Genomic DNA, 27,338 nt, shown 5'->3' with positions numbered 1-27,338 from the left:
AGAGGTGCTCACAAGTTAGAGATAGTGACAAATCCTAAAGTCTTTTTGTCCTTGGCTTGTAGACTTATCCACTGTCAAAATTAAATTGATTACAAAATGTCTCCAAGATAACAAGCTTCTGTATTGTTGTACTTGTATCAAATACAGAATTAAAGGGTAATTGGAAGTCTTTAGAAAATTTGCTCAAGAATCACCATGGAAGTAGTCTCAGATTCTGTGCAATTTCAGCCATCAGACAGGATGATTGAATAGTAGAGTGGAAAATAAAAGGTCATTCTGAAGTCATGCTTGTCAATGTGTGCCTTTCTCACATTCATCCTGTTGTTCTGTGGTGATTACGTTGATACTTTTAAGAAATTGGTCCTGCCGCTGTGTTGTATCCACCATACCACTCAAGCTAAGGAGATCCTTCCTGTTTCGTTGGAGGAAGTCTCTTTAGCATGCTAATCTGAGTTATAGGATATAACCTAGTGAATTAATCACCTTTGGAATACTGCTATGAAGTTAGTACTGCAGGTATGGCTTTAGGGTAAGATCTGTTGCATAGCTTTCTACACTAACGACTGAGATTTTACCAAAAATAATTGAAAAATGACATATTAAGGAGTTTGAATTTATGGCTGAGTCCCTGAACCCATGGCAACACATTCAAGCTTTGTACAGCTTCTCCTCCTTTCATTCTAGCAGTAAAATTGCAAGCTTGTTTTTAAACTAAGTTGTGTGCATTTTAATCAACTGCCTTCTGTAAAAGTGTATGTGGATTGCTTGTGTTTCCCCCTCCCCTTAATACTTTCTTTCTTTTTGCAGCCTGAATTTCCAGTTTTGCCCTTCATCCAGAGTATATGGTTTTACAGCAGTGGATCTCAAGCCCGGTGGTGAAGATGAGGTATAGAAATAAATGTTAAAAGGAGGGTGGGATAGTAATTTCATCCCTCTTCCAAATTCTCCTGTACTATATATGAACACACTCTGACTAATAACCAATGTTTTGCTTTAGTTGGTAACTATGGATAATGCAGAGGAGTATGTGGATCTGATGTTTGACTTCTGCATGCATGCTGGCGTACGGAAGCAAATGGATGCTTTTAGAGGTAGGTGGCTCAAAGATTTCAGTTTGGTGTGGGACATAGTTCTCTGCCGCATAGGAAATACTGTTCAGTTAATTTAAAATGGCATGAAACTTTTATGCTTTCTGAAGTAGCTCAGGAAAGTATGATGTAGGGAGACATACAAACTGGGAGCTTGGAAAACCCTCCTTCTCCTTGCTGTATTCACCTATTTCTCTGTTTCCCATCTCTGGAATTGTGGCATGTCCAGTAGGGAGAAGAAAGTGGTAGCTGGACTTCCTGAGAGTTTTGATCTGTCAAAAGCCCTTCCCTTAACAACCTTCCTCTTCCAAATCATCCATGAAGGCATCAGAGAGGGCGAATTGTGCATCCTAGATATTTGTTGAATGTACTAAACATATGTTGAAGGATGTACATAGCAAAAAACATAGCGAGAATAAAGAGCCTTCCTTTTCTGGAGCAAAGAGCTGTGTTAGGATTAGGGGTGGGCATGAATTAAAAGCATTCAGTTCATGAGTGAACCACAAATTCAGTCAACTTGCATATGAACGCAACTGAGTTTGTGCCTGAAATAGGTGAGCCACAAACACAGCCCGTTTTGTGGCTCAGCTTTTTAAAGGGGTTTTCTTGGGCAGCTAATCCTCAGGGTTGGTTCCCATTGCTCAGCTTTTTCTGATCTTTTGTTGGCATTTGTGCGGATGTTTTTAGCAGTTTTCGCAAGGATGAGAAAGTAGGAGTTGCTCCCTATTTGCCCATAAACCTCCACAAATTACCTTAGGAGTTCATGGAGGTTTGTGACTGGATGCAAGCTAAGATTCTTGGGTAGAACTTTACAGATCAGGAAATGAGAGGTGTCTTTCTAGCCTTAAGACAGCTTTTATATAGGCCACAACTTTCAGCTGTTTACCTGGGAGGGAATGAATGAAGAGAACTACATAGTATGGTTCTGTTCTACCTTTTCCTAAAGTGAGTAGCCTGTCCATTATGTACTCTTCTGCCTATGTTGTATTGGATTTGTTTTTAACTCCAGAATCGCTCAGCTGCCAGTGAACAGTTCATTACTCATATTTTTATTCCATTCTTTGTCTAATAAGGTCTGGAGTTGTGTGGTTCAGCCCCACACAGCACATTGTGCTGGCTCACCAAGTGAATTCACTCATCCCTCTTCTGCTGTGGGGAACTTTTCATTATAATGCTACATGTATTGCATCAATCAGGAATCAGAAATAGCATGTTGTCTGAACTCAGGAGACTTAACCGCTACTTTTGACGACACATCCTTCTAGATGATATCGATACGTTATTAGGGTCAGATTGCCCTTTCCGGCAATAATGTTCCAATGTAACTTTGTCCTCAGCCAATTTGGTATTACAATGTTTATTTTAATCTCAAGATGGCTTCAATAGAGTCTTTCCAATGGAAAAGATGAGCTCATTCAGCCATGAAGAAGTTCAGATGATTCTTTGTGGAAATCAGTCACCATCCTGGGCAGCTGAAGATATAATCAATTACACAGAACCTAAACTTGGCTACACTCGAGACAGGTAGGTTTCTAATAGATAAAAGACTAGTAGTATTATACCTCTACTATATCTGTCATATGGCCTTACAAAAAGGTGGGTGGTTAACACTGCAAGAGCATAGGAAACTGTCGTGTGATGGGACTGCTGCTTTCTAAATAACAATTGAAGGTATTGAAGAGATTAAGAAAGACTTGCCAGGGTAGATTGTCAACACAAGGATGGTAATCTATTCATTTATTGAAACATTTGTATCCTGCCTTATCATTATGTCAGCTTACAGTAATAGTTAAAAATACAGTTAAAATAGTTGAACACATTTCCAGTTTAAAACCAAAAACTAAAAGACCCCAAGTCTCCCGTCCCCTCATCAGTGGTCCTTCATTTCAGCATCGTTTGCCTGTTAAATGTTCTATATGACCTTGTCTTCTCAGTGGATGGCAGGCAAATATAATCTTGCAATTGGGGCAATACTTGCACAGCGTCTTGTATGGTCAGAGATTCATATTTTAAATTCTCAGTCTTCATTATGACAACCATTTGAGCTGAAAACTTCCTGGGAGCAGGTTTTTCCACATCTGCCACAGTGACAAAAATGCAGGTATGAAGGAAGTGCATATTAGAGCACCAGGAAATAGCCAGCTGATGGACTCAGTATAGTGACTTCTTTGAGCCTGCTGTTAAATGTTTTCTACTATGAAAGAACAATGGCCTGGATATAGTGAATTTAAAAATCATTGTTGAACAAACCACTTAGTTTGGCCACTATTTGTAATAGCATTAAACAAATGGCTTGGAGTTGGAAAAGTAAAACAGGATTTGAAAGTCAAAGTGTTCGTAGTTGTATTTGGTCTATAGACTGAAAAATAGAGAGCAGGGAAACAACTTTCTTTTTTTTGGGAGATGTTACTTTATTTTAATTTCATCCAATTTCTAACCCGCCACTTCCAGCAACACTGGCTTGTGGCGGCTTACAGCATTTTAAAATGCAATTACAATATAAAATAACCTTAAAAACCAGTAACTAATATTAACACTATTGAATAAAACATAAATCAGCCAGCAGCAATCAACAATCAACAGCATTAAAGCCAAAAGTATTAAAGATAGATGTCCTTCTCTGGAGATGGAAGGAAATAGATTTGAAATTCCTGGATTGCAAGGTTTTGAGGAGGGGCCCAAGATGACCTGAGCCGCTATCCTGGCCTAAACCAAATGCCTGGCAGAAGAGGTCTGTCTTGCAGGCCCTGCGGAACTGAGACAGGAATTTGGGATTGCTGTAGATTTTTAAACTGAACCCTGGCAGCATCTTCCCCAGGACTGTGGGAATTCCTCCACCCGAATACTTGTTTCAACTTAAGTAACTCTTCTGTTGGACTGATGCCTAGTTTGGTGTAATGGTTAGGATTGTGGACTTCTAATCTGGCATACCAGGTTCAATTCTGCGCTCCCCCACATGCAGCCAGCTAGGTGACCTTGGGCTCATCACGGCGCTGATAAAACTGTTCTGACCGAGTAGTGATATCAGGGCTCTCTCAACCTCACCCACCTCACAGGGTGTCTATTGTGGGGAGAGGAAAGGGAAGGTGAATGTAAGACACTTTTGAGACTCCTTCGGGTAGAGAAAAGCGGCATATAAGAACCAACTCTTCTTCTTCTAGTTGAGTATACCTTGTTCTCACAATCTCTTTATGAACCTAAGTGATAACAAGGACAGGTCACACAGGAGTACTAATGTACATACTTAGAAATCAGGTCACACAGTGTTCTGAGTTCAGTGAGATGAGAGTTGTGAGCCCAAGATTTGCTTCTATGTACAAAGAAAAACCTATGGTAGCACAGTGTGTACTGGCTTTCACATGACCTGAATCCTAGTTCGGACCAAATTAGAAACTAGCTTTTTCATTGTCTGTTTTGAAACAAGGAAGAGGAACAGGTTGTCTCTGCGCAAACAAGGAAGCAAATAAACTTCTTTCATTACAGCATTTGAAGTAGATAGGAGAAGTGATTTGTTCACATACTAGTTTTGCCATGTGATCTTGGCAAAGATGTTATGTCTGAGCAACAAAACAAAAAAAGTATGATAAAGAAATGCTTTTAAGTTTGAGTGCTAGTTTTTGTTGAGGCCAACAATCTTGTTGTTTTATGTATTAAAAACATTTCTTCAGTTCCCTGTTCATTATGGACAAGCTGTGACAACACCATCTATTGCAGGCAGTAATTGTGCTGTACAATTTCTTAAGCAGGTATTTGCAGTTTATTAGATACCATAGTCCAGCATAATGAGCAGCAGACAGGTGAATAACCACTGTAATATGCAGAACTGTTGCATTCCTTTTACCAATGTAAGCTAATACTTGCTCATGGAGCAGTTCAGAGCTGATTTGATTATGCAGTAAGAAGACCTAACATGTATACCAGTATAATATGTAACTATTTTTCACTTTAGCCCTGGATTCCTGAGATTTGTAAGAGTTTTATGTGGCATGTCTTCGGATGAAAGAAAAGCATTCCTACAGTTCACAACTGGGTGTTCAACACTTCCCCCTGGAGGTCTGGCTAACCTTCACCCTCGTCTTACTGTTGTACGCAAGGTACAGACGTTCCTCAAGATCTTGCAGTCAAAGCTGCTTGGTCGAGTCTGCATAACTGTATTGTGTCCTCATAACTTGCTTGCGGAATAGGCTCATTCTGTTCGTTCGGCATTGATCCAGAAAACTGTTTTTCTGTGGAACCCTTGTTATGTGCATGATGGAAACTTGACTACATTCCACGTAGACAACTACTACTTGCTGACCAGTTTAAAGTCACCCTATGTATATGTGTCAATGTTTTTTAAATTTCTGTGCTGAGGTTGTAGAGGAGAGGACACGCAGTAATGGGTTTAAACTTCAAGTACAATGATATAGGCTAGATATCAGGAAAAACATTTTCATAGTCAGAGTAGTTCAGCAGTGGAATAGGCTGCCTAAGGAGGTGGTGAGCTCCCCCTCACTGGCAGTCTTCAAGCAAAGGTTGAATACACACTTTTCTTGGATGCTTTAGGATGCTTAGGGCTGATCCTGTGTTGAGCAGGGGGTTGGACTAGATGGCCTCTATTGCCCCTTCCAACTCTATGATTCTAGGGAACCTGCCTGAGGAGTTTCACAGATGCAGTTCTAAATCATTATTAGGTGCTACAGAAAGTCTTCGCATTTTTCTTTTGGAACAGGGCTTTAGAATATTCAAGTTTAATGGAAGATGTTCTACCTGCTCTCTTAAAGAACTGTCTTGTGGATTGTTTTTACAGGTTGATGCTACGGATGCAAGTTACCCATCTGTGAATACCTGTGTGCATTACCTTAAGTTGCCTGAATATTCTTCTGAAGAGATTATGCGAGAACGCTTGCTAGCTGCTACCATGGAGAAAGGCTTCCATCTCAACTGAGTCGATATGCAGCTTGGGATATCACAACCTGGTTGTTGAGTTGATAACTAGTGAAGCCTCTTGTGTTTTATGTGCAGAAAATACAATCTCCACGCTGTGTGCTCTGACTGAGACTTGCCTTCCCCCCTCCCCCCCATCCATGAGGCTTTGGAAACACGTGGAATAATTTTGTTAGCTGCTAATGACAAAAACAAATCCCAATGAATTTCACATCCAGCAAGGAAAAACAAAGTTGAGAACACTGTGTATGGCTTCAAGGGCTTGCGCGATTGGAAGCCGAAGCAAACGTTTGACTGTTCCAAAGAGCAGACCTGCAGATTTTTCAAGTGTTTGCTGATAAAAGATTTTTAACAGCGTATTTGTGTAAAGTTTAGCGTTTGATACCCAGTACACTACAGTTGCCATCACTGATCCCTATTTGCTGGCTTTAAGCTAACTGGTCAGAAATCTGCTTCCTTAAAACTTAGAGTCATTGGGCATTTCCAGCTTTCTTTTTTTCCTTTAATGGTGCCTGCACTATTGGAAGTATGTAGTTTTGGGGAGGGGGGAGGGTTGCATATAATCATGCACAACCTTTTATTATTATATCCAGTGGGAATACATTTTGATTTCTAAATGCCCTGCTATAAAGATCAAATCCTTACATGTGTGTGTGCGAGTGTGTGGTGTGCGCGCAGCTCAACAATAAAGCTTTTAAGAGACACTGGTCCCTGGTGCAAGGCACACTTTAAAGTAAGTTTTACTTTGGGTTGTACTTTCTTTGTATATTAAAAACATTTATTTAACTTGTTGCAATTTGAAGTTTAAAAAAGATTTCCAGTGTGTATGCTCAACAATAATCATTAAAATGTTTGCAGCGTACAGAATCAGTCTCTTAACTTTTTACCTTTTTCCCCCCTGCCAAGTTAGGATGTTGAATAGTGTCCTCAGTTCTTTTGTTTTCTGTCCTCATAGCTTAAATGTTTTAAACTTGGTATTGCACTACACAACCCAGCTTCCAAACTCTCCCATAAATTACAACATTGTGTCCAAATATCAGCTTTAAAAAAATTATATCAGACATGCATGAGTTACCTCGGGTGATTGTTATGCATTATTTCACATCAAAAGCACAAGATGTCATAGTCCCATTGTATACGGCACTGGTCAGACCACACCTGGAGTACTGTGTGCAGTTCTGGAGGCCTCACTTCAAGAAGGATGTAGATAAAATTGAAAGGGTACAGAGGAGAGTGACAAGGATGATCTGGGGCCAAGGGACCAAGCCATATGAAGATAGACTTGGGAATGTTCAGCCTGGAGAAAAGGAGGTTGAGAGGGGGACATGATAGCCCTCTTTGCTGCAGAGGAAAGGACACACAGTAATGGGTTTAAACTTCAAGTACAACAATATAAGCTAGAAATCAGGAAAAAAAAATTCACAGAGCAGCAGTGGAATGGGCTGCCTAAGGAGGTGGTGAGCTCCCCCTCACTGGCAGTCTTCAAGCAAAGGTTGGATACACACTTTTCTTGGATGCTTTAGGATGCTTTGGGCTGATCCTGCGTTGAGCAGGGGGTTGGACTGGATGGCCTGTATGGCCCCTTCCAACTCTATGATTCTATGATTTCTCATATGGGTCAATCAGTTTGCCTTAAAAAGGTAAAGGTGTCCCCTGTGCAAGCATCGAGTCATGTCTGACCCTTAGGGTGACGCCGTCTAGCGGTTTTTTGGCAGTGTATTAAATGTCCGGTTCTTTGCCAGTTGCATGATAGCATCAATTAATACATTCCAGATCAGTTTATAGTGTTCTCTTTACCAAATTCTTTAAAAGAAATCTGTGCAAAGTTACCACCAGTTCAAGAGGGGGTTCTGCATTCAAAATTTTTGGTATATTATTTATTCCAGTGCCACAATCCAAAGACCCATGCATGGGTTTTGTCAAGCAGGAGTATGATATTGTAGAGAAGTATTCTCAAATTAGGGGGAGTTCTATCTTATTGTTTCTATGACTGTATTAAATCGACAGCTATTTTCTGTGTAGTTAGAATTCAGTTAGAATTACAGGCATTCAGTACATTTTAAATAATTGCCCTTTTTATTCTGTTGACTCATTTGAAATTTATTTAGCATCTTACTAGAATCTTATTAACGTTCAAGAATACTTCCATGTCATTTTAGAGAATGGTGATATTTGTCCATCATAAATAAATGATCCCAAGCAAAGCATTTACTTGCTGTCTCTGCAAGTCTGAGAAATAAATAAATCAAACTTTTCCTTTGCTCAAAACAGCATTTGTTAAAAGTTCTTGTTTACTGCATTTCTTATAAAAATGTAAAGGAAATGAATTATGATACTGTGTCCGAGGACTTGTAATAATATCCCAAGGGTGGGATGTGGATAACTTTGCCCCACTGAAGACAAGAAACCTTCAGGTGAGTCCAAAGTCTTGTTCTCCTTAAGTGGGGTTGAAGTCATCCAGACTGGTTAGCTGTGCCAAAGCTGTCCATTGGGCGGGAACAGTTATCTGGCTTATTGCTGTGTCATGTGCTGTAAGATGTAGAGCCCAGTTTGCTTCTTGGGAGTCTGCCTGGTCAATGCAGTAATCCCGGGCAAAGGAGAAGGACAAACAGGTTGCCGCTCTGCATATTTCTGCCACTGTTTTTCTCATAGAGAAAGCTGTGGAGGAAGCAACAGCTCTATTAGAGTGTGCTGTGATCTTTCCCGGAGGGATTTTGCCTTGTAGTCCGTAGGCTTTAATTATGCATTCTTTTATCCAGTAGGCAGTGGCAGAAGCGGAAGCGGAAGCCTTCTTGCCCATGCTGGCCGTGGCATGTGAGATGAAGAGGGCATCTGAGTGTCTGAAGTCCGCTGTTCATTTCAAGTAGATGTACAGGGCCATGTGAACATCCAGCTTGTGAAGGTCCTTTTCAGCCAGATTGGAAGGCCGGGCATGATATGCTGGAAGGGTCAGTGGTTGCTCTAAATGGAAATGTGAAACAACCTTAGGTATAGAGCAGTGGTCTGTACATAGTACTACCGCGTTGTTGTTAAAGCTGCTTAGTTCTTTCCTAAAAGAAAGGGCAGCTAATTCTGAGATCCTGCTGGCCGAAGTAATGGCCACCAGAAATACCACCTTCCACGTGAGGAATCTGAGTTCTGACTCCTTGATGGGCTCGAATGGTGGTCTGGTTAAGGCCTTAAGAACTCTGGGGAGTCTCCATGTGGGGAAACGATGTTGGACCGTTGGGTCCAGCTATTGTGCTCCCTTTAGGAAACAATGAACAGGTGTTTGCCATGAGTGAATTCGGATGGTCTAGACCAGGGGTAGTCAAACTGCGGCCCTCCAGATGTCCATGGACTACAATTCCCAGAAGCCCCTGCCAGCATTCGTTGGCAGGGGCTCCTGGGAATTGTAGTGCATGGACATCTGGAGGGCCGCAGTTTGACTACCCCTGGTCTAGACATAGGACCACATTCAAGGCTGCCACATGGTGTCACAGCATGGCTGCACAAAGGCCTTGCTTCCTACCTTCATAGAGGAAGGCAATGACATCATTTAAGGATGGGGTGGTAGGGACCATACCGTGTGTAGTGGCCCATTTGGAGAAGGCCACCCCATGTATGATTTATATTCTCCTGGTTGATGGTCTCCTGGCCTGAATCATGATGTTGATGATTTCTGCCTGGAGGCCTAAGTGTTGTAGATCTCGCTTCTCAACTACCAAGCCATGAGTTGTAACCACAACGGGTCCAGTGTTGAACCGGACCTTGAAGTAGGAGATACTTGCATGCTGGTAGAGGACTTGCTGATGTTAGCGACATCCGTACCAGGTCTGAGAACCACGGTCGGCAGGGTCAGTGAGGGGCTACAATGATCACAAGAGTCTTCTCTGCTTGTATTTTGTGTAACAGCTTGCCAACGGGTAGGAAGGTGTATAGGAGACCCCATGGCCAAGGGTAACTGAGGGCATCTTCTCCTTAGAATCATAAAATCATAGAGTTGGAAGGGGCCATACAGGCCATCTAGTCCAACCCCCTGCTCAACGCAGGATCAGCCCTAAGCATCCTAAACCTTCTGCTACCTTGTGATAATAGCAGGTCAGGAGGCGCTCCATCTGAGCATTGTGTAGCATTGCCAGAAGGTCCATGATGGGGCGGCCAAATTTCCTCTTTAGTTGTTGGAATACTTCCCAGTTTAATCTCCACTTTCCAGGATCTAAGTCTTGCCTGCTTAGCCAGTCAGCTTGCTGGTTTGCAAGACTCTTCAGGTGTTCTACTCTGAGACTGGTCAAGTGTTCTCCTGCCCATCTCAGAAGCAAGGGAGCCTCAAGGTAAAGGAAGTGAGTGTGTGTTTCTCCTTGTCTGTTGATGTGAGCCTTCATAGTCATGTTGTCGTTGTGCAACAGAACTGGAGCAGTGGCTAGAAGTGACAGAGAGCTCCGCATGCTGCCTGAAGCTCCATCCAGTTGATGCTGTGGGCTGCCTGGTCCCGGCAGTGGGCACCCCAACCTCTTTGGCTGGCATACATCATGACAATCTGAGCTGGCTGAGAGAATTGTGTGCCCCTTTGGAGATGTTTTGGCAGTGTCCACCAAAGGAGCTCCTTCTTTGTGCGGTCGGGTATGATAAGGGACTTCCTCCGTCGTATGGCTAAGTGGCGCTGAAAAGCAAGGAGCAGCCATTGTAGTGGTCAAGAGTGAAAACGTGCCATGGGGATCATGTCTATTGTGGAGATCATGAGTCCGTGAATGGCAGCCAGGTGCATAAGGTTGGCGGACTTGCTGTTCACGATGTTGTTCATGAGGTTCCATAGTTTCGCCTACTTCTGGCAGGAAGACCTTTGCGAGTTGTGTGCAAAGTCTGGCCCCCAAATGTACAATGTTTGAACTGGGGGACAGTTGGCTTTTGTCCCTGTTTAGAAGGAACCCATGTTGTTGTAAGAAACATATTGTGCAGTGAGTGCTGGCCACTGCTGATGCCTGGTCCCTGTCTCATTAAAGCAGATCATCTAAATATGGATAGATGTGACTGCCCTCCTGGTGAATGCCCTCTTGCTACCAGGGTTAGCAATTACATTGGTGAACACTCTGGAAGCGGAGGAGAGGCCAAAAGGTAGTGCTATGTGCTGGTAGTGTCTGCCTTTATGGAAGAAACATAGGTATTTCCTGGAGTCATGGTGTATCAGGACATGTAGGTAAGCTTCTCAAAGATCCAACGAAGGGAGTACGTCTCCTTGTTGAAGGATCTGAAGCAGGGGTCTTCAACCCCCGGTCTGCGGCCCGGTACCGGGCCGCTAAGGCCATGGTACCGGGCCGCCAGCGGCCGCGCCTGCCTTCCCCCCCCCACAGCGAGAGGGGGGAAAGAGGAAGGTACGGCCGCTGGCACGCCAGCAACACAAACGCGCACGCGCGGAGCTACCGCACGCGCGTTTGCGCCCCCTGCTGGCGGAAACGCGCATGTAGGGCTGTTCTGCGCATGCACGTTAGCGCCACCTAGCGGCGAAAACGTGCATATGCGGCAACTGCGCGTGCGCGTTTATGTGCAGCTGCTGTGGCCGGGCCGCCGGCTCTCTCCCACCCTCGGAGGCAGTCCCTGACTACAAGAAGGTTGGGGACCGCTAATCTGAAGGATATGACAGAGGGACTCCATCCGGAATCTTTGCTTTTTTACCCACTGGTTGAGTCCCCTGAGGTTAAGGACTGCATGCCAGTCCTTGGACTTCTTTAGGATGACAAACAGTACAGAATAGACTCCCAAGAATCATCGTGGTACTTCCTCAATGGCAGCCAGATGTTGAATGGCTTGCGCCAGAAGTCTTTTCCAGTCTGCCAGTTTGGGGATAGATCAAACAAAGTGACGTGGGGGTGTGGACATGAATTCTATTCAGTACCCACCAGATACAATGTCTAGAACACACTGTTGGTAGTGGAGCAGCTCCACACCTCTCGAAAGAAACAGAGCCGGCCCCCCACCAGGGAGCCAGACTGAATGCTTCTTGACCTGCTGACCTTTGTCTTGTCTGAGGATTGTGGCTGGCGAGGGGTGAACTTTGGCTTGAACTTGGTAGAGCGGAAGTTCCTGAAATCTCTGGAGCCTCTAGATCTGCCTGACGGACGGTAGGGACAAAAGAAATGTTGCTTGTATCTGCTGTCTCTGTGGTGGGACCTAGGTGAAGAGGCTGGCATGGCTTTCTTCTTCTTGCTTTCTACCAAGACTTTGTCCACGTTAGACTTGCCAAATAAGAGACGGCCAGAAAATTTTGATGCTGATAGTATGTTCTTGGAAGTGTGGTCTACCCTCCAGTGATTGAGCCCTATATTGCGGTGGACCATCATGTTGGCCGCCTGGGCCCTGGCACAGATTTGAATTGCATCCTGTGAAGCATCTCTAGCAAACTCCGCTGCCCGCTTGATCTTCATAACAGCCTGCCTAGCAGATGAGCTGGCAAACTCTGGAGATGACGATGATCCTGGTAAAATTAGACAGGGCCGCTGATGCTCTAATTGCCATGGTTGAAGCCTCATAGTTTTTATTGAGGGCGTGTTCATTTTTCTTATCCACGGAATCTTTGAGGGGATTGTCTCTGTCCTTTGGCTGTATAGCTCCAGAATGTAGGGCCACCATGGGGGTGTCAACAAGCGGAACTTTGAGGTCCTCCATGGCCTCATCAGTAAGAGTGTAGAGGTGCTTGGCGATGGAGGTGAGTGAATTTCCAAGGCCCGGAATGGTCCACCGCCTTTAGGATCTCCTCAAAGTTATCTGGAAAGGGATGGATGGTCTGAACTGGTGCTGATCTTTTGAAGCTTCTAGTATCCAGATTGGCAGAGGTTTGGAACAGGGTTTCTGCAGGATCTCCATTTCATACTTGAGAGTGGAAATCGTCTTGGGCAAAATTCATTGTAGGTGTTCTGCCTGACTAGGGCCAGGGCCTTTTCGGTCCTGGCCCCAACCTGGTGGAATGAGCTCCCGGAAGAGCTGAGGGCCCTGCGGGAATTACCAGCATTCCGCAGGGCCTGTAAGACGGAGCTCTTCTGCCAGGCTTATAACTGAGGCCGGGCGGAAAGAAGATCAGCCCCCCCCCTCACAAACTGGCGGTAGAGAGCGTCACCCCCAGCCGTAGATGAGGATGCGGAGAGCAAATTAGTAGATTACGCCATCGCTGTTACAATTACTGTAAATTATTGGTTTTTATTGTCATTTTATGGTTTTAGGGGACGGGGTTATGTAAGCCGCCTCGAGCCTTCGGGGGGAGGCGGGGTATAAATATAAATATAATAATAATAATAATAATAATAATAATAAAAGCCCAGTAGAGATGCCTGTAGTGTCAGCAGTTTCCTCTCCTGAGAGTTCTCCTTCCTCCTTGTCTGATAGCACATCCGATAAGAAAGCAGAGGAATGAGTTGCGTTGGTTGCTCCAGGACTATAGGCACGCTGTCTGGCCAAAAAAAAAAAGAGTAGTCGGGGGGGGGGGGGGAAACAGAGGGCTGAGAAAGCTTCTGGAAACTGTCTTCAGCTTTGTAGTGCCGCAGAAATGGTTTTAAAAGGTTTTTTTTTTTAAAGAATAAAGTTGAATTAGATCTATATCAGGGCTCAGATCTCCTACCCGAGCAGTAGGGCAACCTAGACTGGAGAGTCAGGCTCCTGGTCACCAGATGGGCTACTGCAAAAAATTGCATTTCAATTGCCCTATCTGAGCGAGCAGAGGCATGACCTAACCAGTCTGGATGACTTCAGCCCCACTGAAGAACAAGGCCTTCCCTGATATTGTGTCCTAGCACTGGCTTTCAGAGGTTTTTACTGGCTCTAGAGGTTTCCTTTACTCACCAGGGCTAGTAGCTATTGATAGATTTGTTATCCATGAATCTGTTGAACCCGTTTGAAGCCATCTATGCTTGTGGCCATCACTACATCCCAACAGCCAATATGGCAATTTGTTCAGTAAAGAAGTATTTTCTTTTGTCTATCATGTGCCTATTGACCATCAATTTCATTAGGTGCCCTCAAGCGAGTATTAAAGGAGGTGCTTTGAAAGACCCTAAGAGAGCTGCTGACAGTCAGAATAGACCTTGATAGCACAATGATTGGACTTGGTAAGAGGCAGCTTTATGTGTTGCGTGAAGTGAAGCATATTTAACCTACAGAAAGAAATGAGGAAAAGGGCATACTTAAGGATCCTTTTATGTCCCAAACTGAATTACTGGTTATACAAACATTTTCAGCTGGGTAGCGGATGGTCTAAAGCAGTGGTCCCCAACCTTATTATCACCGGGGACCGGTCAACGCTTGACAATTCTACTGAGGCCTGGGGAGGGGGTAGTCTTTTGCCGAGGGACATTGCTGCCGCCGCCTGAGCCCCTGCACCACTTGCTTTCCCACCGGCACCCCTCGCTTCCCACCGCCTACTGGGGGGTGCTACCAGCAGCAGCTGCGCAGTGCCACTCCGAGGGGGAGCCCCAGCCATGGCGGCCACCAGAGAGCAGCAAAGGTGAGCCGGCGGCAGAATGGCAGGGCAGCCCCCAAGGTAGCAGCCGATTAAACCACGGACCAATCCCAGTCCCCGGACCGGGGGTTGGGGACCACTGGTCTAAAGCAATATAACAAAGTTTGGATCCAGTGGCACATATAAGACCAACAAAAATTTATTAAAAGCATAAGTTTTTGTGTGCAAGGGCACTTTTCCAGACAGAATTTCCTCATCTATTACATTAAGCATTTTGTTATCTTGAAACAGTGTGAATACAGAGTTTGGACTTGTTTGTATCAGTCCTATTTTAGCCTGGAAGAGGTTCCATTTACTGCATCCATGATGCTAGCAGCAATGCCAGTGTTCATAATATTCCGGACTAAACTGTTCATGTTTGAAGAATGTTGTGCAAATATCTCCTTTGCAGGCTTGGTTGTTCTAGCTTTCAGCCATTTTGTCAAGGACAAGAAGAGGTGCAAGAATTCTGGTCTTGTTGGTTTCTACAATACATCCATTTAACACCATTTCATCCAAAATAATGTGTACTCTGTCCAGTTTGAACATTATCTGTATAATTTAAAAGTTAAGGGTATTTGTTTTCACAGTGACAGGAACTAAAAGGAACAGACTAACTTCGGAAGAATATTCATTTCATGAACAACACAATTTGGTAACAGGAAAAATATAATTTGGTGATGTGAAAATTATAAGTTTTCACTCCATAAATCAAATAATTATGCTGCATCCTTAAGCAGAAGCCAAAGTATAACAGTTGCACTTTAATGATAATGGTGGGGAGGGGGGTTATTTGTCTGTTTTACTCTGTGAGCCTCCCAAAGCCCCTGGAAAGGTGGCACATGACTTCTCTAAAACAAATATTGAAGCATGCAAATATTGAAGCATGCACCCTGCGTACTTCAGCATTCCCACCTGTTTATTTCAAGAAACTGCTTCAATTAGTATTGGTAGAACTTCCCATGGAAGAGATGCACTGTAGCTACAAAAAGCAATCATAAGTTAAATCAAAACTCAGGCTGTGGTAGGAAGAAAGTAGAGTTCACTTAGCTGGCCAGCAGCTGCTCCATGTCCCTTGTTTACATGCTCTTGTACCCCTTCATCCAATAGCTACAACCAAAGCCAGTGTTGCATTCAGGGTCCAAAGCACCAGAGGCCACATCTGTAGAGCTGGTCTATGTTCCAACTTCTCAAGACCCCAGCATAAGAATGCTTAAAGGAAGAGTCTTTTGTTTCTGACAAGTCATAAGCTTGTTCTTCTCAAAGGAGGAGTATTCTTTTAAAGTACGAGTAATTATTCTAATATTACGACAGAGAATGAGGTGGCTGGGTGAAGTCACTGAAGCAGTCAGTGCAAACTTATATGGACTCCGGGGAATGGTAGAGGACAAGAAGGCCTGGAGGATCATTGTCCATGGGGTCGCAATGGGTCGGACACAACTTCACACTTAACAACAGCAAAATATTCTAATGCATGTGAGGTGTCATTTTCTCACAATCTTCCATCATGTTCCTAATTTCAGATCTGTTCAGGTGGTAACACTAACCAAACGTGCTAAACTATCTGAATCCTTCAAACTTTCTCATCTTTCCATTCATGTCTTAACACGCCCACAGTTGTTATGAAAAGTATCACAGTTGCTTGAGAAATAATTTGCTGTCCTAGTTTAGAACTATTGCAGACCTGTCCCTTTTACTATGTTAGAGATGGTTTCCCTCATGCTGTGGAAATAAATGTTCTGCAGGATGTAAAAATCTATAGTGGTCAAATATTCCAGTAGTAGCTTAGCTGGCTGTAGCTGCTGTGTGTCATCACCTAATTACTGTTCTTGCTGGACAAGTACCTAGCCATTTTACAGGTTGTGAAGGACCATGGTTGAGGAGTAGATCACATATTCCATATACAGATGTTTTCATCTGTAACTGCAATCTCCAGTTAAAAGGCAGAAAGCAGCATGTGCTGGGAAAGACCTTTCTTTGTCTGAGAATCTAGACAGCTGCTACTAGTCAGAGTAGACAATAGCTAGTTGACCCAATGGTTTAACTCTAGCCAGCTTTATATATTTAGGATCAATTTCCAAACTTCCCAAATGTGAGAAAACTGATTGAAAATCTAAAAGTTTTGTTAGTTCAAAATTTTCCATCAATATTCTACTTTAGTTTAAGGGGGGGGGGAGAGAAAGCTGCAGTGGAGAGAGCTGGACTCTGGCTTTATGGCAGGAAATCCAAAGAAGTTTCCTCTTTGTGTCCTGGGGAGATCTGATCTAACCGCTCCCTGTTAGGCAACATTCCACAACTAGCTATTCTGCATTCCACCAGTGAGTCCTTCACATGCTATTGAGAATGGAGTGTTTGCAGCCTTATAATCAGAACCTCCTCAGGCCATCCTTCTACACTTCCCATGTTGTTCTTGGCAATGTGTTTAGAGTGGATGCTGGGCCCGTTTCTGTATCCTATTTTGCCCTGTGGTTAAATGGTCCCATTCCTTTACCATCTGTTCAACCTTCAGTTAAAAATTAAACAACAACCTTGCTGGCTCTGTACAACACTATTACCGAAACTAGAGTACATTTAATGGATGGTTAAACTGGCTAAATTAAATAGCTTTAACATATAAAGTGCTTACCTTTTTTACTTAGGAAGTTTCATGTGACTTGGCCTTAAACCCACGCAATAAACATATGCCTATGTGGCAGTTTAATCCCAGGTGTATATCTCTCTATCTCGGTGTGTAAAGTGCTTGTCAAGTCACAGCTGATTTATGGCAACTCCAGCAAGACTTTTCAAGGCAGTGAGGATCCGGTTTGCTGCTGCCTTCCTCTGCAGTCTTCCTTGGTGGTCTTCCTCCAGGTACTAACCCTGTTTAGCTTCTGAGATTTGACAAGATCAGGCCTTCTCTCCTTTCTATCTACTGGACTACAAATAACAGCAACGAGGCCAACCACTTGCGCTCTAGACCCCTGCCTGTCATGGCTCCTAAAAACAACTGAAATAAGAATAGGGGTCTGCCTCTGGGAAATAATCAACCTCTCTCTCTCAATGGGAAAATTCCTGGAGGGATTAAAAGAGGCAGTGGTGCACCCACTGCTGAAAAAAACATCCATGAACCCGCAGGACAGTCACCTCTAGACTGGACTTCTGTAACTTGCTCTACGCAGGCCCTTCCTTAACCTTTAACTGCAACTGGTGCAGAATCCTCACAAAAACACCCTGAAGATCCCACATCTGGTCTGCCCTTCAACAACTTCATTGGCTCCCAATTGAATTCCGGATCAGACCTAACATTTTGGTAATCACCTTCAAGGCCATATGCACTCTGGGCCCAGTGTACCTGAGAGAGCACTACATTCTGTCACCACCAACTAGCTGAGGATTCCTGGCCCCAAAGAAGCACGAGGGGCCTCAGCCAGGGCCAGAGCCTTCTCTGTCCTGGCCCCAACTTGGTGGAACAAGCTCCCTGAAGAGATCAAGGCCCTTCCTGAACTCCCACCATTCTGCAGGGCTGTAAAAAGGAGCTCCTCCATCATGCATGCACTTGGCCCCCCAGATCCCACAGACATCTTTCCTCATCCCAAACCCATCTGATCCCCTACGGGTTCTGTTCAGAAAGTTCTATTATATTATTGTTATATTATTGTTACTCAAAACAGTTCTTACTGTTATTGTTACTGTTATGTTATGGTTGTCATTACAGTTACAATGTATACCCCTATGTTTTATGTAAACTGCCCTGAGCCTTACGGGAGGACGAGATAGAAATATAATAAATATTAGTTCAAAATAAATAAAATAGTTCAAAAAGGGGAGGGAGAAGATTCCCCTCCCATTAAAACATACCTCTGGAAATGTGTCAGTACTTTCTTTGTATACTGCCTGTTCCATTTGATTGGTGAAAGCTATTTTGGTGAAATACAAGACGGCTATATTAAACGTCACCAATTATTTGTACATCTATGAGTCACCTCCTGACAACAGTGTCTATTAAACAGCCTGATACTGAGTGACTGACATGACTTTTTCAGTCACAGAAGAATTCTTCATTACCACATGTCTCTGAACAAGGTTTTTTAGACTATTACAATGGCAATGTGACTTAATGCTTAGGTTAGCACTGCAAGTGTTCTGTCTTTCTGGACCGAAAGTGGAAAATTGACCTCCACTGTCCTTGAAAGCAAATTCTCAAAAGTCCGTCACTAACTTCAGCTACTTCTCTAGAAAATCTCAGTCTGCTTTTTTGGAGCTACTTTTCACACTTATTGGATTGGCACACCTGGATTTTTAATTTCAGAAAATTTCAGAAAATGCTGTGTTCTCTAGCTCCTCCTTGCATGAAAACTCACTTTCTTCACAAAGCTAACTTCATGCTTACAGCTGAAACCTAATTAAGTACATAAATTAAACTTAATTTTAACTACTCCCACACCAGAGTTTTGCTGCATAAAACCACTGTGATAACTTCCAAATGTTGCTTTTGTAATCTTTTTTTGCGTGTGACTCATCTCTCCCAGAAATCAGCACCTACTGCAGTTGTTTTAAAAGCTTTATAAAATTCCACCCACTTCTCCATGCATGCACAAAAGCTGGAACTTGTCAAATGCACTAACACTCTAAGTAGCAGCCCTTCCCATTCTACCTTATGGGAGAAAAATGTTTAAATCCTATTCATTTAACAAAGAAACATTTATACTTTCTACTTTGTTTATTACCGTTCCAAGTGTATTTGTAATCATTTCTAATAAGCTACTACTAGATGTGAAATTCTGACTCGGGGGTAATGTAGCCTCCTTTTCATTATACAATTGGCTTTCTAAACAAACAGCTCTATGCAATGTAATTAGGCCCATGTCGACAGTATCATCCTTTAATTGTCTAGCTTCAGTCATTGTGCAGAGAGTTGTCTTTGGATTCTCAGAGGCATTTTCAGCATCATTAAACTACTTTTTGAAGGTTTTAAGCAGCTGCTTGGAATTTCTGGGAAAAGTCAAGTGTGATTTAGATCCAGGAGCACCAACCAGAACTGTAATGGGGCAACAAAGATACCATCTTCCTCCAACTGAGATAAGCCATGCTGTTAATACTCAGGGCTAGACATTGCTGGAGGATGGGCTCCACCTTTGCACAACCACAGACTGTGCCATAGTGAGCATGTCCATGCACCTGCATTCAGCCCTTCGGGGAGATACAATGCTCTACATTTACACATGAAAGTAAAACAAAGCCTAGGGCACCAATGTCTATTATGAACCTCCCACCACTTGCTTCTTTTTTGCAATAGCCGTGTGACCTTTAACAAGGTACTTTGTCTCAAATAACTTCTGTCACACCATCACTATTAAAAGATTTCACACTGTCTCTGCTCACCATCTGGATCACTACCTAAATCTAAAGTGTGGCACCACTTTAATTCAACTTATACTGGACAGTCTTGCAATGGCAGGAAGGAGCTGGAACACAGAAAACAGCAGGCAGACTGGGGGAACTGAAAAAGGATACATCTAATTCACTCTGGAAAAGAAAAAGAAGTTTGTTTGTGATTAATGTTCTTTCATTTTGTGATCAGAGTACCACTCAGATATTTTCAAGAACAGCTTGATCTATGCAGGCTTTATCATGCAGTTACTGGACAATGATATCTGATGCTAGACTTCACCTTTTCTGTCTTCAGGAATGCAGCTTCTTATCTAGAAATTACAAAAGAATTACCAGCAGCGGTTTGCTGGTAGAAAACAAAGTTGGACACAATCTAGTATACTTGACAACTATCCCTCTTACTATCTGTACACCGCCCGTGGCGCCGCGGGCGCCACGGACTAAATAAAACAGTAAGGGGTTCTGGGGCGGGATGTGTCCGGGATGAGGAAGGGTCCAGATTGGACCCTTCCTCATGACAGACAACTGGAGGGACCAATCGGCAGGCGCGAAGCGCCTGCCGATTGGTCCCTCCGATTCCCAGCCCCAGCAACTGCGAGCCGCGCGCAGCGCGGCTCGCAGTTGCTCCCGGCCTGACGCGGTGAGAGGCGCAAAGCGCCTCTCGCCGCGTCAGGCCGGCCCCCAAGGGAGCCGCCGACGCAAACACAAGACTCCAGCCGCCGAGAAGCTGCAGAGAAAAAAAAAAACACCCCCAGAGGAGCCCTTCGCAGCTCCAAGCCGGCGCCCAGGAGAGCCAGCAGAAAAAAAAACTCCTGTAGGAGCCCTTCGCAGCTCCAAGCCGCCGCCCAGGAGAGCCAGCAGAAAAAAAAACTCCTGTAGGAGCCTTTCGCAGCTCCAAGCCGCCGCCCACGAGAGCCAGCAGAAAAAAAAACTCCTGTAGGAGCCTTTCAGCTCAAAGACGGCACGCCCACGAGAGCCAGCAGAAAAAAAAACTCCTGGAGGAGCCCTTCGCAGCTCCAAGCCGCCGCCCAGGAGAGCCAGCAGAAAAAAAAACTCCTGTAGGAGCCTTTCGCAGCTCCAAGCCGCCGCCCACGAGAGCCAGCAGAAAAAAAAACTCCTGTAGGAGCCTTTCAGCTCAAAGACGGCACGCCCACGAGAGCCAGCAGAAAAAAAAACTCCTGGAGGAGCCCTTCGCAGCTCCAAGCCGCCGCCCAGGAGAGCCAGCAGAAAAAAAAACTCCTGTAGGAGCCTTTCGCAGCTCCAAGCCGCCGCCCACGAGAGCCAGCAGAAAAAAAAACTCCTGTAGGAGCCTTTCAGCTCAAAGACGGCACGCCCACGAGAGCCAGCAGAAAAAAAAACTCCTGGAGGAGCCTTTCGCAGCTCCAAGCCGGCACGCCCACGAGAGCCAGCAGAAAAAAAAACTCCTGGAGGAGCCTTTCGCAGCTCCAAGCCGCCGCCCACGAGAGCCAGCAGAAAAAAAAAAACTCCTGGAGGAGCCTTTCGCAGCTCCAAGCCGGCACGCCCACGAGAGCCAGCAGAAAGAAAAAAACCCTGGAGGAGCCTTTCGCCACTTCAAGACGGCGCCCTGGGAGCCCCAGCAGCCACCCACAGCGCAGCTGCTGGGTGCTCCCTGCCCTCATGGCCCCAGAACACAATGGAGCCGCCGGGAAAGCCGCAGAAGAACAAAAAAATGCAGAGGAGCCGCCGCCCGCCTCCTCTTTCAGGTAGCCTGTCCCTCGCTCTGTCCCTCACCTGCCGCTCGCTCTGGTCCCCACCTGCTAGCGCCCATTGTCTTCTTCATACAATGGGCTTTTTTACTAGTAAATTAATAAATTAATTGTCAGAAGTAGACCCTATCAATCTTGCAGTGCCTCTGTTAATTTCAATAGGGCATGTTGTTGTTAGGTGCGAAGTCGTGTCCGACCCATTGCGACCCCATGGACAATGATCCTCCAGGCCTTCCTGTCCTCTACCATTCCCCGGAGTCCATTTAAGTTTGCACCCACTGCTTCAGTGACTCCATCCAGCCACCTCATTCTCTGTCGTCCCCTTCTTCTTTTGCCCTCAATTGCTCCCAGCATTAGGCTCTTCTCCAGGGAGTCCTTCCTTCTCATGAGGTGGCCAAAGTATTTGAGTTTCATCTTCAGAATCTGGCCTTCTAAGTAGGAGTCAGGACTGATATCCTCTAGGACTGACCAGTTTGTTTGCCTTGAAGTCTAAACACAAGCATAACTTCCCTCAAATAATAAATCACAATGGTAGGAAAAGACTAATAGTTAAACATTATGAAACTGATCTACAGCATACAAATTCCAGATTACTGGAATTGACTCAAGTACCATCAATTGCTGAGTCTACATTAGTAGAATAAACCTAATAATACCGCCATATAACCACTTTCTAATGAATCTAATGGCACCACCAAACCAGCAAACCTGCTCTTTTGGGGAAGTGAAACCCTCAGCTAACACAGACTGACTTCTCAATACCTGTATGATAATCTTTAATCCACTCCTGTGGAGCGGATTAAATAAAAAAGTAAGGCCTGTCGGGGAGGAGTTAGGGCGGGCCCTGTCCGGGATAAAAACTCGGAGGGCCCTCCGACTGTCCATCCAGGGCCATCCCGCCAATGGGGAACCACGCAAAGCTCCCCATTGCTGGCTTGGCCCGGCCTCGCCCAGCTGCCAGAGAACACACCACTGTGAGTCCTCATGGCACCCTCCCCTTGCCCTAGGGAAAGGAGCTCTGCTCCTTTCCTACCCTGGGGACCGTGGCCATCGAACGCATGCCGCCACCCGCCGCCATGAAATGGCTCCCCGTCAGCCCCACCACCAACCTGATGCCTTGCCGCCGGCCCGCGTGGCCAGGAGTGGGCCGCACTGCCACCTGCCGCCGCAAGAGACCCTCGACTCACCGTCTCCACCGCCTGCCACAGCTGCACCTACCACAACGGACCACGCTGCCACCTGTGGCTCCCACCGCGCGCTTCGCTGCCTCGAACAGCCTCCCCGCCCGGCCGGAGCCTAGACCTCGCCCCGCTGCCTCGGAGCTCCTGCCACCGGAGCCTCCCGCCCCACAGAGAAAGGTATGCCACCCTGGGAAATGCCTGCGCCTCCCTGCCCTGGCAAAACAACGACAAGTGGCCACGCCTCCACGCCCCACCATGGCCCCGCGCCTTCCCGCACCCACAATACCCTGACTGAGCCCCGCGCCTCACCAACCCCACTACAGCCCGCGACCCAGGACTTACCCCGCTACCCGCCTTCTCTCCTGGACTCCGCTCCGCCTAGCTTCTTCCCTCTGCCAGCCTGTGCCGCCTTCACCCACAAGCCTGAAGCCCTCCTATTCGTTCCTGCCCACTGGCCCTCACCCATCGCGCCCATTTTATTACGCAATAAAATGGGCTTTCATTCTAGTACTATAAATAAACAGCAACTATGTTTTGCCTTCCTGGCAAATATATGGGGAAGAAATTGAGGTAGTGACAGATTTTATTTTCCTGGGCTCCAAGATCACTGCAGATGGGGACTGCAGCAAAGAAATTAAAAGACACTTGCTCCTGGGGAGGAAAGCTATGGCAAATCTAGACAGCATCCTAAAAAGCAGAGACATCACCGTGCCAACAAAAGTGCATCTAGTTAATGCTATGGTCTTCCCAGTTGCAATGTATGGCTGTGAAAGTTGGACCATAAGGAAGGCTGAGTGTCAAAGAATTGAGGCTTTTGAACTCTGGTGCTGGAGAAGACTCTTGTGAGTCCCTTGGACTGCAAGACAAACAAACCGGTCAATCCTAGAGGAGATCAGCCCTGCCTGCTCCTTAGAAGGCCAGATCCTGAAGATGAAACTCAAATACTTTTGCCACCTCATGAGAAGGAAGTACTCCCTGGAGAAGAGCCTAATGCTGGGAGCAATTGAGGGCAAAAGAAGAAGGGGACGACAGAGAGTGAGGTGGCTGGATGGAGTCACTGAAGCAGTCGGTGCGAGCTTAAATGGACTCCGGGGAATGGTAGAGGACAGGAAGGCCTGGAGGATCATTGTCCATGGGGTTGCGGTGGGTTGGACACGACTTCGCACCTAACAACAACAAATTTTTTGCCTGGAATAAATTTCAGTTTATTGTGTCTTAGTATGATTGCTAGATTTAAGTGGGGAGATTTCTGGAGATTTGGTGGTGGAATTCAGGGATGGTGGAGTTTAAGGAGGAGAGGGACCTCAGAAGTGTATAATGTCATACAGTCCAAATATGGAGCTCCATTGACACATACTGCGCTTCTATAGACAGAGATGATCAAAATTTCCAAAGTCAACTCTATTGGTCTACATGTAGTGATGAAAACTAATACTATATGCAGAGAAAGTAACACACTAAGGCACATGTTAGCTTTTGTCAGTGGCAATGAGCTGTGCCCCCAGTACATAAAAACATGGCAGCTGTGGCATATCATATTATGTCTACAATGTGATAAATGTAAAAACAAACCTTCCATGAAAAAGGACAAACCTGGTTTTGGTTCTACATCTTACTTACCACTCTGCTGAAATACTTGTCCAAAACTTCCACAAAATTATGAATTAGTTCATATACAGCCATTTCATTCTGAAATACAGTTCAGAATACATAAAAATTAACAGTGGACTGGTAGACTAAACTCTCTTTTTTGGTATATTTAAATATTGCAGAAAAAATCTAGAATCAAAACAGGGCTAGCCCAAGAATTCTTACACTTTAGGTAAATTATTTCACTGCTCCCCATGCTATGGGGAAGCCACCATTTGCCTTTCCCCTCTGCAGTGCACTAACTGAAGGGAAGTGCTGCCTGCCATGGCTACCTCCTGCCTCTCCTCAACAGTGGGCAGCCGATGCCTTCCCACTCCTGCTCACATTGTACAGAAGCTATCACACTCATGCTGCCCTCACTGGGACTGGTGCTATGGCTTGCTCCCATGCCAAATCTCTCAATGTGGTCAGAATGGGAGGCAAAAATTACCTTGGAAAAGCCCCCCCCCAACCTCCCCCCCTGATCTTCCAAAGCATTACCCCCTTGATAGAGAAAAAGGAAGGCCTGCCTTCCATGGAGGGAAGAAAAGCATATTCTCTTCAGTGGACGTTTCATGGGACATTTACCAGGTGATATTGTTTACCTCCACACCATGAAAAGCTCCAACTGATCCATTCCACACATTAAGCCTCTACTAAAGGCCACCTGGCAAATGATTGAACCACTCCTTAAAAAGTTGCCAGAACATCATGATGTAAATCTAGCAAAGTGATGTGTCCCCCCAGGTGACAACTCAGCTGGCTAAGTTTTGAGCCGCCACCATAAAAATTTGATGCTCTAAAGCAGTGGTCCCCAACCTGCGGTCCGCAGCCCGGTGCCGGGCCGCGAGGGCCAGGGCGCAGGGCCGTGGTTCTCTCTCCCCGCCGTAAAAAACTTCCCAGGTCGCAAGCTTGCGGCCCGGGAAGCTTCTTACTGCGGGGGGGGGGGGGGAGAGAGGGAATCAGAGCCACGCCGCGCATGTGCGCATGCGCGGCTATAGCTGCGCATGTGTGCTGCGCGGGCGGGGCAGTTGCCCTGCCGGTCCCCAGCCGAAAAAAGGTTGGGGACCACTGCTCTAAAGTAGCTTAGTTTTAAGTTCTATTTTATGATCTGTTTTAAATTGTATTGCATTAAATGACCATATTCTCTTGGTCTCTTATGTAATGACTTCATATAACTTGGTCTGAACAACTGTAATAAAGGTTGATTGATTGCCACCTGGCAATCCTATGTGAGATAGAGACTGCCATCCTAAGAACACTTCCTTTGGAGTAAGCCCCACTGAATAAAATGGGACTTACTTCCAAGTAGATTGACTGAGGAGTACTCCCCCAAAATACTACCATCATATGAAACGCGGGGATCTGGTTCTTTTCTGTGGTTTTAGTTAAATTGTGAGGGAGCTAGATAGAATGCAAGAAGGAGGGACTACGAGTGAAGGACTCGATGACTTCTGAAAATGAGAAGGAAAGGGAGGCAACAGGAATAGATAAAGCTGCTCTTTTTATCTTTATATAAGTAAAAATTGTAACATGTACCTCAGTTTCATTAATTCCAACCACTATGAAAAGGGCAGCATATTGTCTATATACCAGCTTGAAATCTTTATATTCAATGAAGGAGCACTAAGGGAAAAACACAGAACAAAGCACATTAATTTTATTGACATTTATTAAAACATTTATATTCCACCTTTCCTTCAGGTTCAAGCTGGCTTACAATAAAAGTTAAAAACATTTTCAGTTAAAACCAAAATAAAAACACAAACTCCCAAATCTTTCCCCTTCCTCCCCTACTATTGAATGCCTTGCCAAAAGCATGTCTTGTGTCTCCTGAAGTTCTCCAGGGAGGGACCCCTGCCTCTTCAGGGAGCCTATTCCACAGAGCTAGAGCCACAATGGAACAGATCTGGGCTCTGGTTGATGCCAGAGAGGCCACCTCAGTGGGCAGAAAGCCAACAGGTGGCCTGATGATCTTAATCATCAATGGACAGGCGAGAGATGCCATTCAAAAAACCAGCTTAATGAGTCTTGATTTTGTACTAATTTGTATTATATAGCTCTAAACATTTGCCTAGATGCCTGATTTACGCAGCTACAAATGAGGTAAGCTAACAAAGTGTACAGAAAGTAAATGTCTGTGGAATAATTTTATTTAACAGCTCCAAAAGTAGGATTACCAGTCTTCAGTTGAGGGCAGGGATCCCCCTTTTTGCAGCCCCCCCCCCATTTCAGGGTGCTCAGAAACCAGGAGGAATTCTCCCCACACACATACACACAGGCAAGAAGTCGGAAATTAACGCAACATTCCAATGCTACCTGGAAGAGATGTAGGCATGTCAATGATGTCGGGGAAGTGATGCTCTATTTTGGGGGGAAACACTATGGTAAGAAGCTAACTCCACCACAGAGATTTTGCCACAACCCACAGCATTGCTCCTGATACCACCAAATTCACTTTTGGATGATGTAGGAACATCACATTTATTTCTGGCTTCTGCCCTCCCCTTTCTGGGAAATTCTCCCCATCCTCCGCTGGCAGGTCTGAGGAACCTGGCAACTGTATCTAAAAGTGGGGAGACGCCAAACACTACTAGAGCCTGATCCTTCCTATGACTCAAAATATCAACCAGCAGTTATAGCTTTTGTTAGTTCAAAGGAGAGAAAACAATAAGGCAACAGCTCTAGGCTGAAAAGTCCCCGACTGTCATGTTGAAGTTAAAAAAAAGGTTTCAGGTGATTTTGCCTTTATTATTTAACAACAGTTGGCAGTTGTTTTGTTGAAGGAGGTATTGGCTAGTTATTTTGAAAATAATGGCTTCCTTGAGAGCACATGTATCGGTAGAGAGCAGCCCAGAATTAATCAAAGCATTATAGACTGAACCAAAGAATTGAAAACAGCAGATAATAGCTATAGGCACAAATAGCTCCTAAACATACAGTCTTTTAAAGT

General features: G+C 45.0%; 2 protein-coding genes and 1 long non-coding RNA gene across 16 annotated transcripts in view; 1 reads left to right on the top strand and 2 right to left on the bottom strand.

The window, feature by feature from the left end:
* Positions 1-6,789, top strand: part of HECTD1 (HECT domain E3 ubiquitin protein ligase 1) — a 70,847-nt gene extending 64,058 nt beyond the window's left edge. For all 10 annotated transcript variants that reach the window (XM_077323039.1, XM_077323040.1, XM_077323038.1 and 7 more), the window contains 5 exons: positions 808-886; positions 998-1,091; positions 2,462-2,612; positions 5,038-5,182; positions 5,878-6,789. In XM_077323039.1, coding sequence (XP_077179154.1) covers positions 808-886; positions 998-1,091; positions 2,462-2,612; positions 5,038-5,182; positions 5,878-6,015 — 607 coding nt within the window. In that variant the 3' untranslated portion in view covers positions 6,016-6,789. The remainder of the gene's footprint in view (positions 1-807; positions 887-997; positions 1,092-2,461; positions 2,613-5,037; positions 5,183-5,877) is intronic.
* LOC143830494 (uncharacterized) lies at positions 6,503-12,848 on the bottom strand. The gene is made up of 2 exons (XR_013228500.1): positions 11,997-12,848; positions 6,503-8,975 (listed from the first exon to the last, which is right to left on the bottom strand). It is a non-coding gene; the product is annotated as an uncharacterized LOC143830494 (long non-coding RNA).
* Positions 12,849-14,622: 1,774 nt separating this feature from the next.
* The window catches only part of AP4S1 (adaptor related protein complex 4 subunit sigma 1), a 32,823-nt gene continuing 20,107 nt past the window's right edge, over positions 14,623-27,338 (bottom strand). For 4 of the 5 annotated variants that reach the window (XM_077323026.1, XM_077323025.1, XM_077323027.1 and 1 more), the window contains exons 3-6: positions 25,925-26,011; positions 24,377-24,445; positions 19,972-19,983; positions 14,623-15,030 (exon numbers count right to left, since the gene is read on the bottom strand). In XM_077323026.1, the coding sequence (XP_077179141.1) occupies positions 14,902-15,030; positions 19,972-19,983; positions 24,377-24,445; positions 25,925-26,011 (297 nt within the window). In that variant the 3' untranslated portion in view covers positions 14,623-14,901. The remainder of the gene's footprint in view (positions 15,031-19,971; positions 19,984-24,376; positions 24,446-25,924; positions 26,012-27,338) is intronic. The other variant, XM_077323029.1, reaches the window with a different exon arrangement.

This window comes from Paroedura picta, chromosome 2 (genome assembly GCF_049243985.1).
Source record: "Paroedura picta isolate Pp20150507F chromosome 2, Ppicta_v3.0, whole genome shotgun sequence".
In the NCBI taxonomy this organism is placed as follows: Eukaryota; Metazoa; Chordata; class Lepidosauria; order Squamata; family Gekkonidae; genus Paroedura; species Paroedura picta.
The sequence above is the reverse complement of the archived record's forward strand: the minus strand, read 5'-3'. Positions and strand labels throughout refer to the sequence as shown.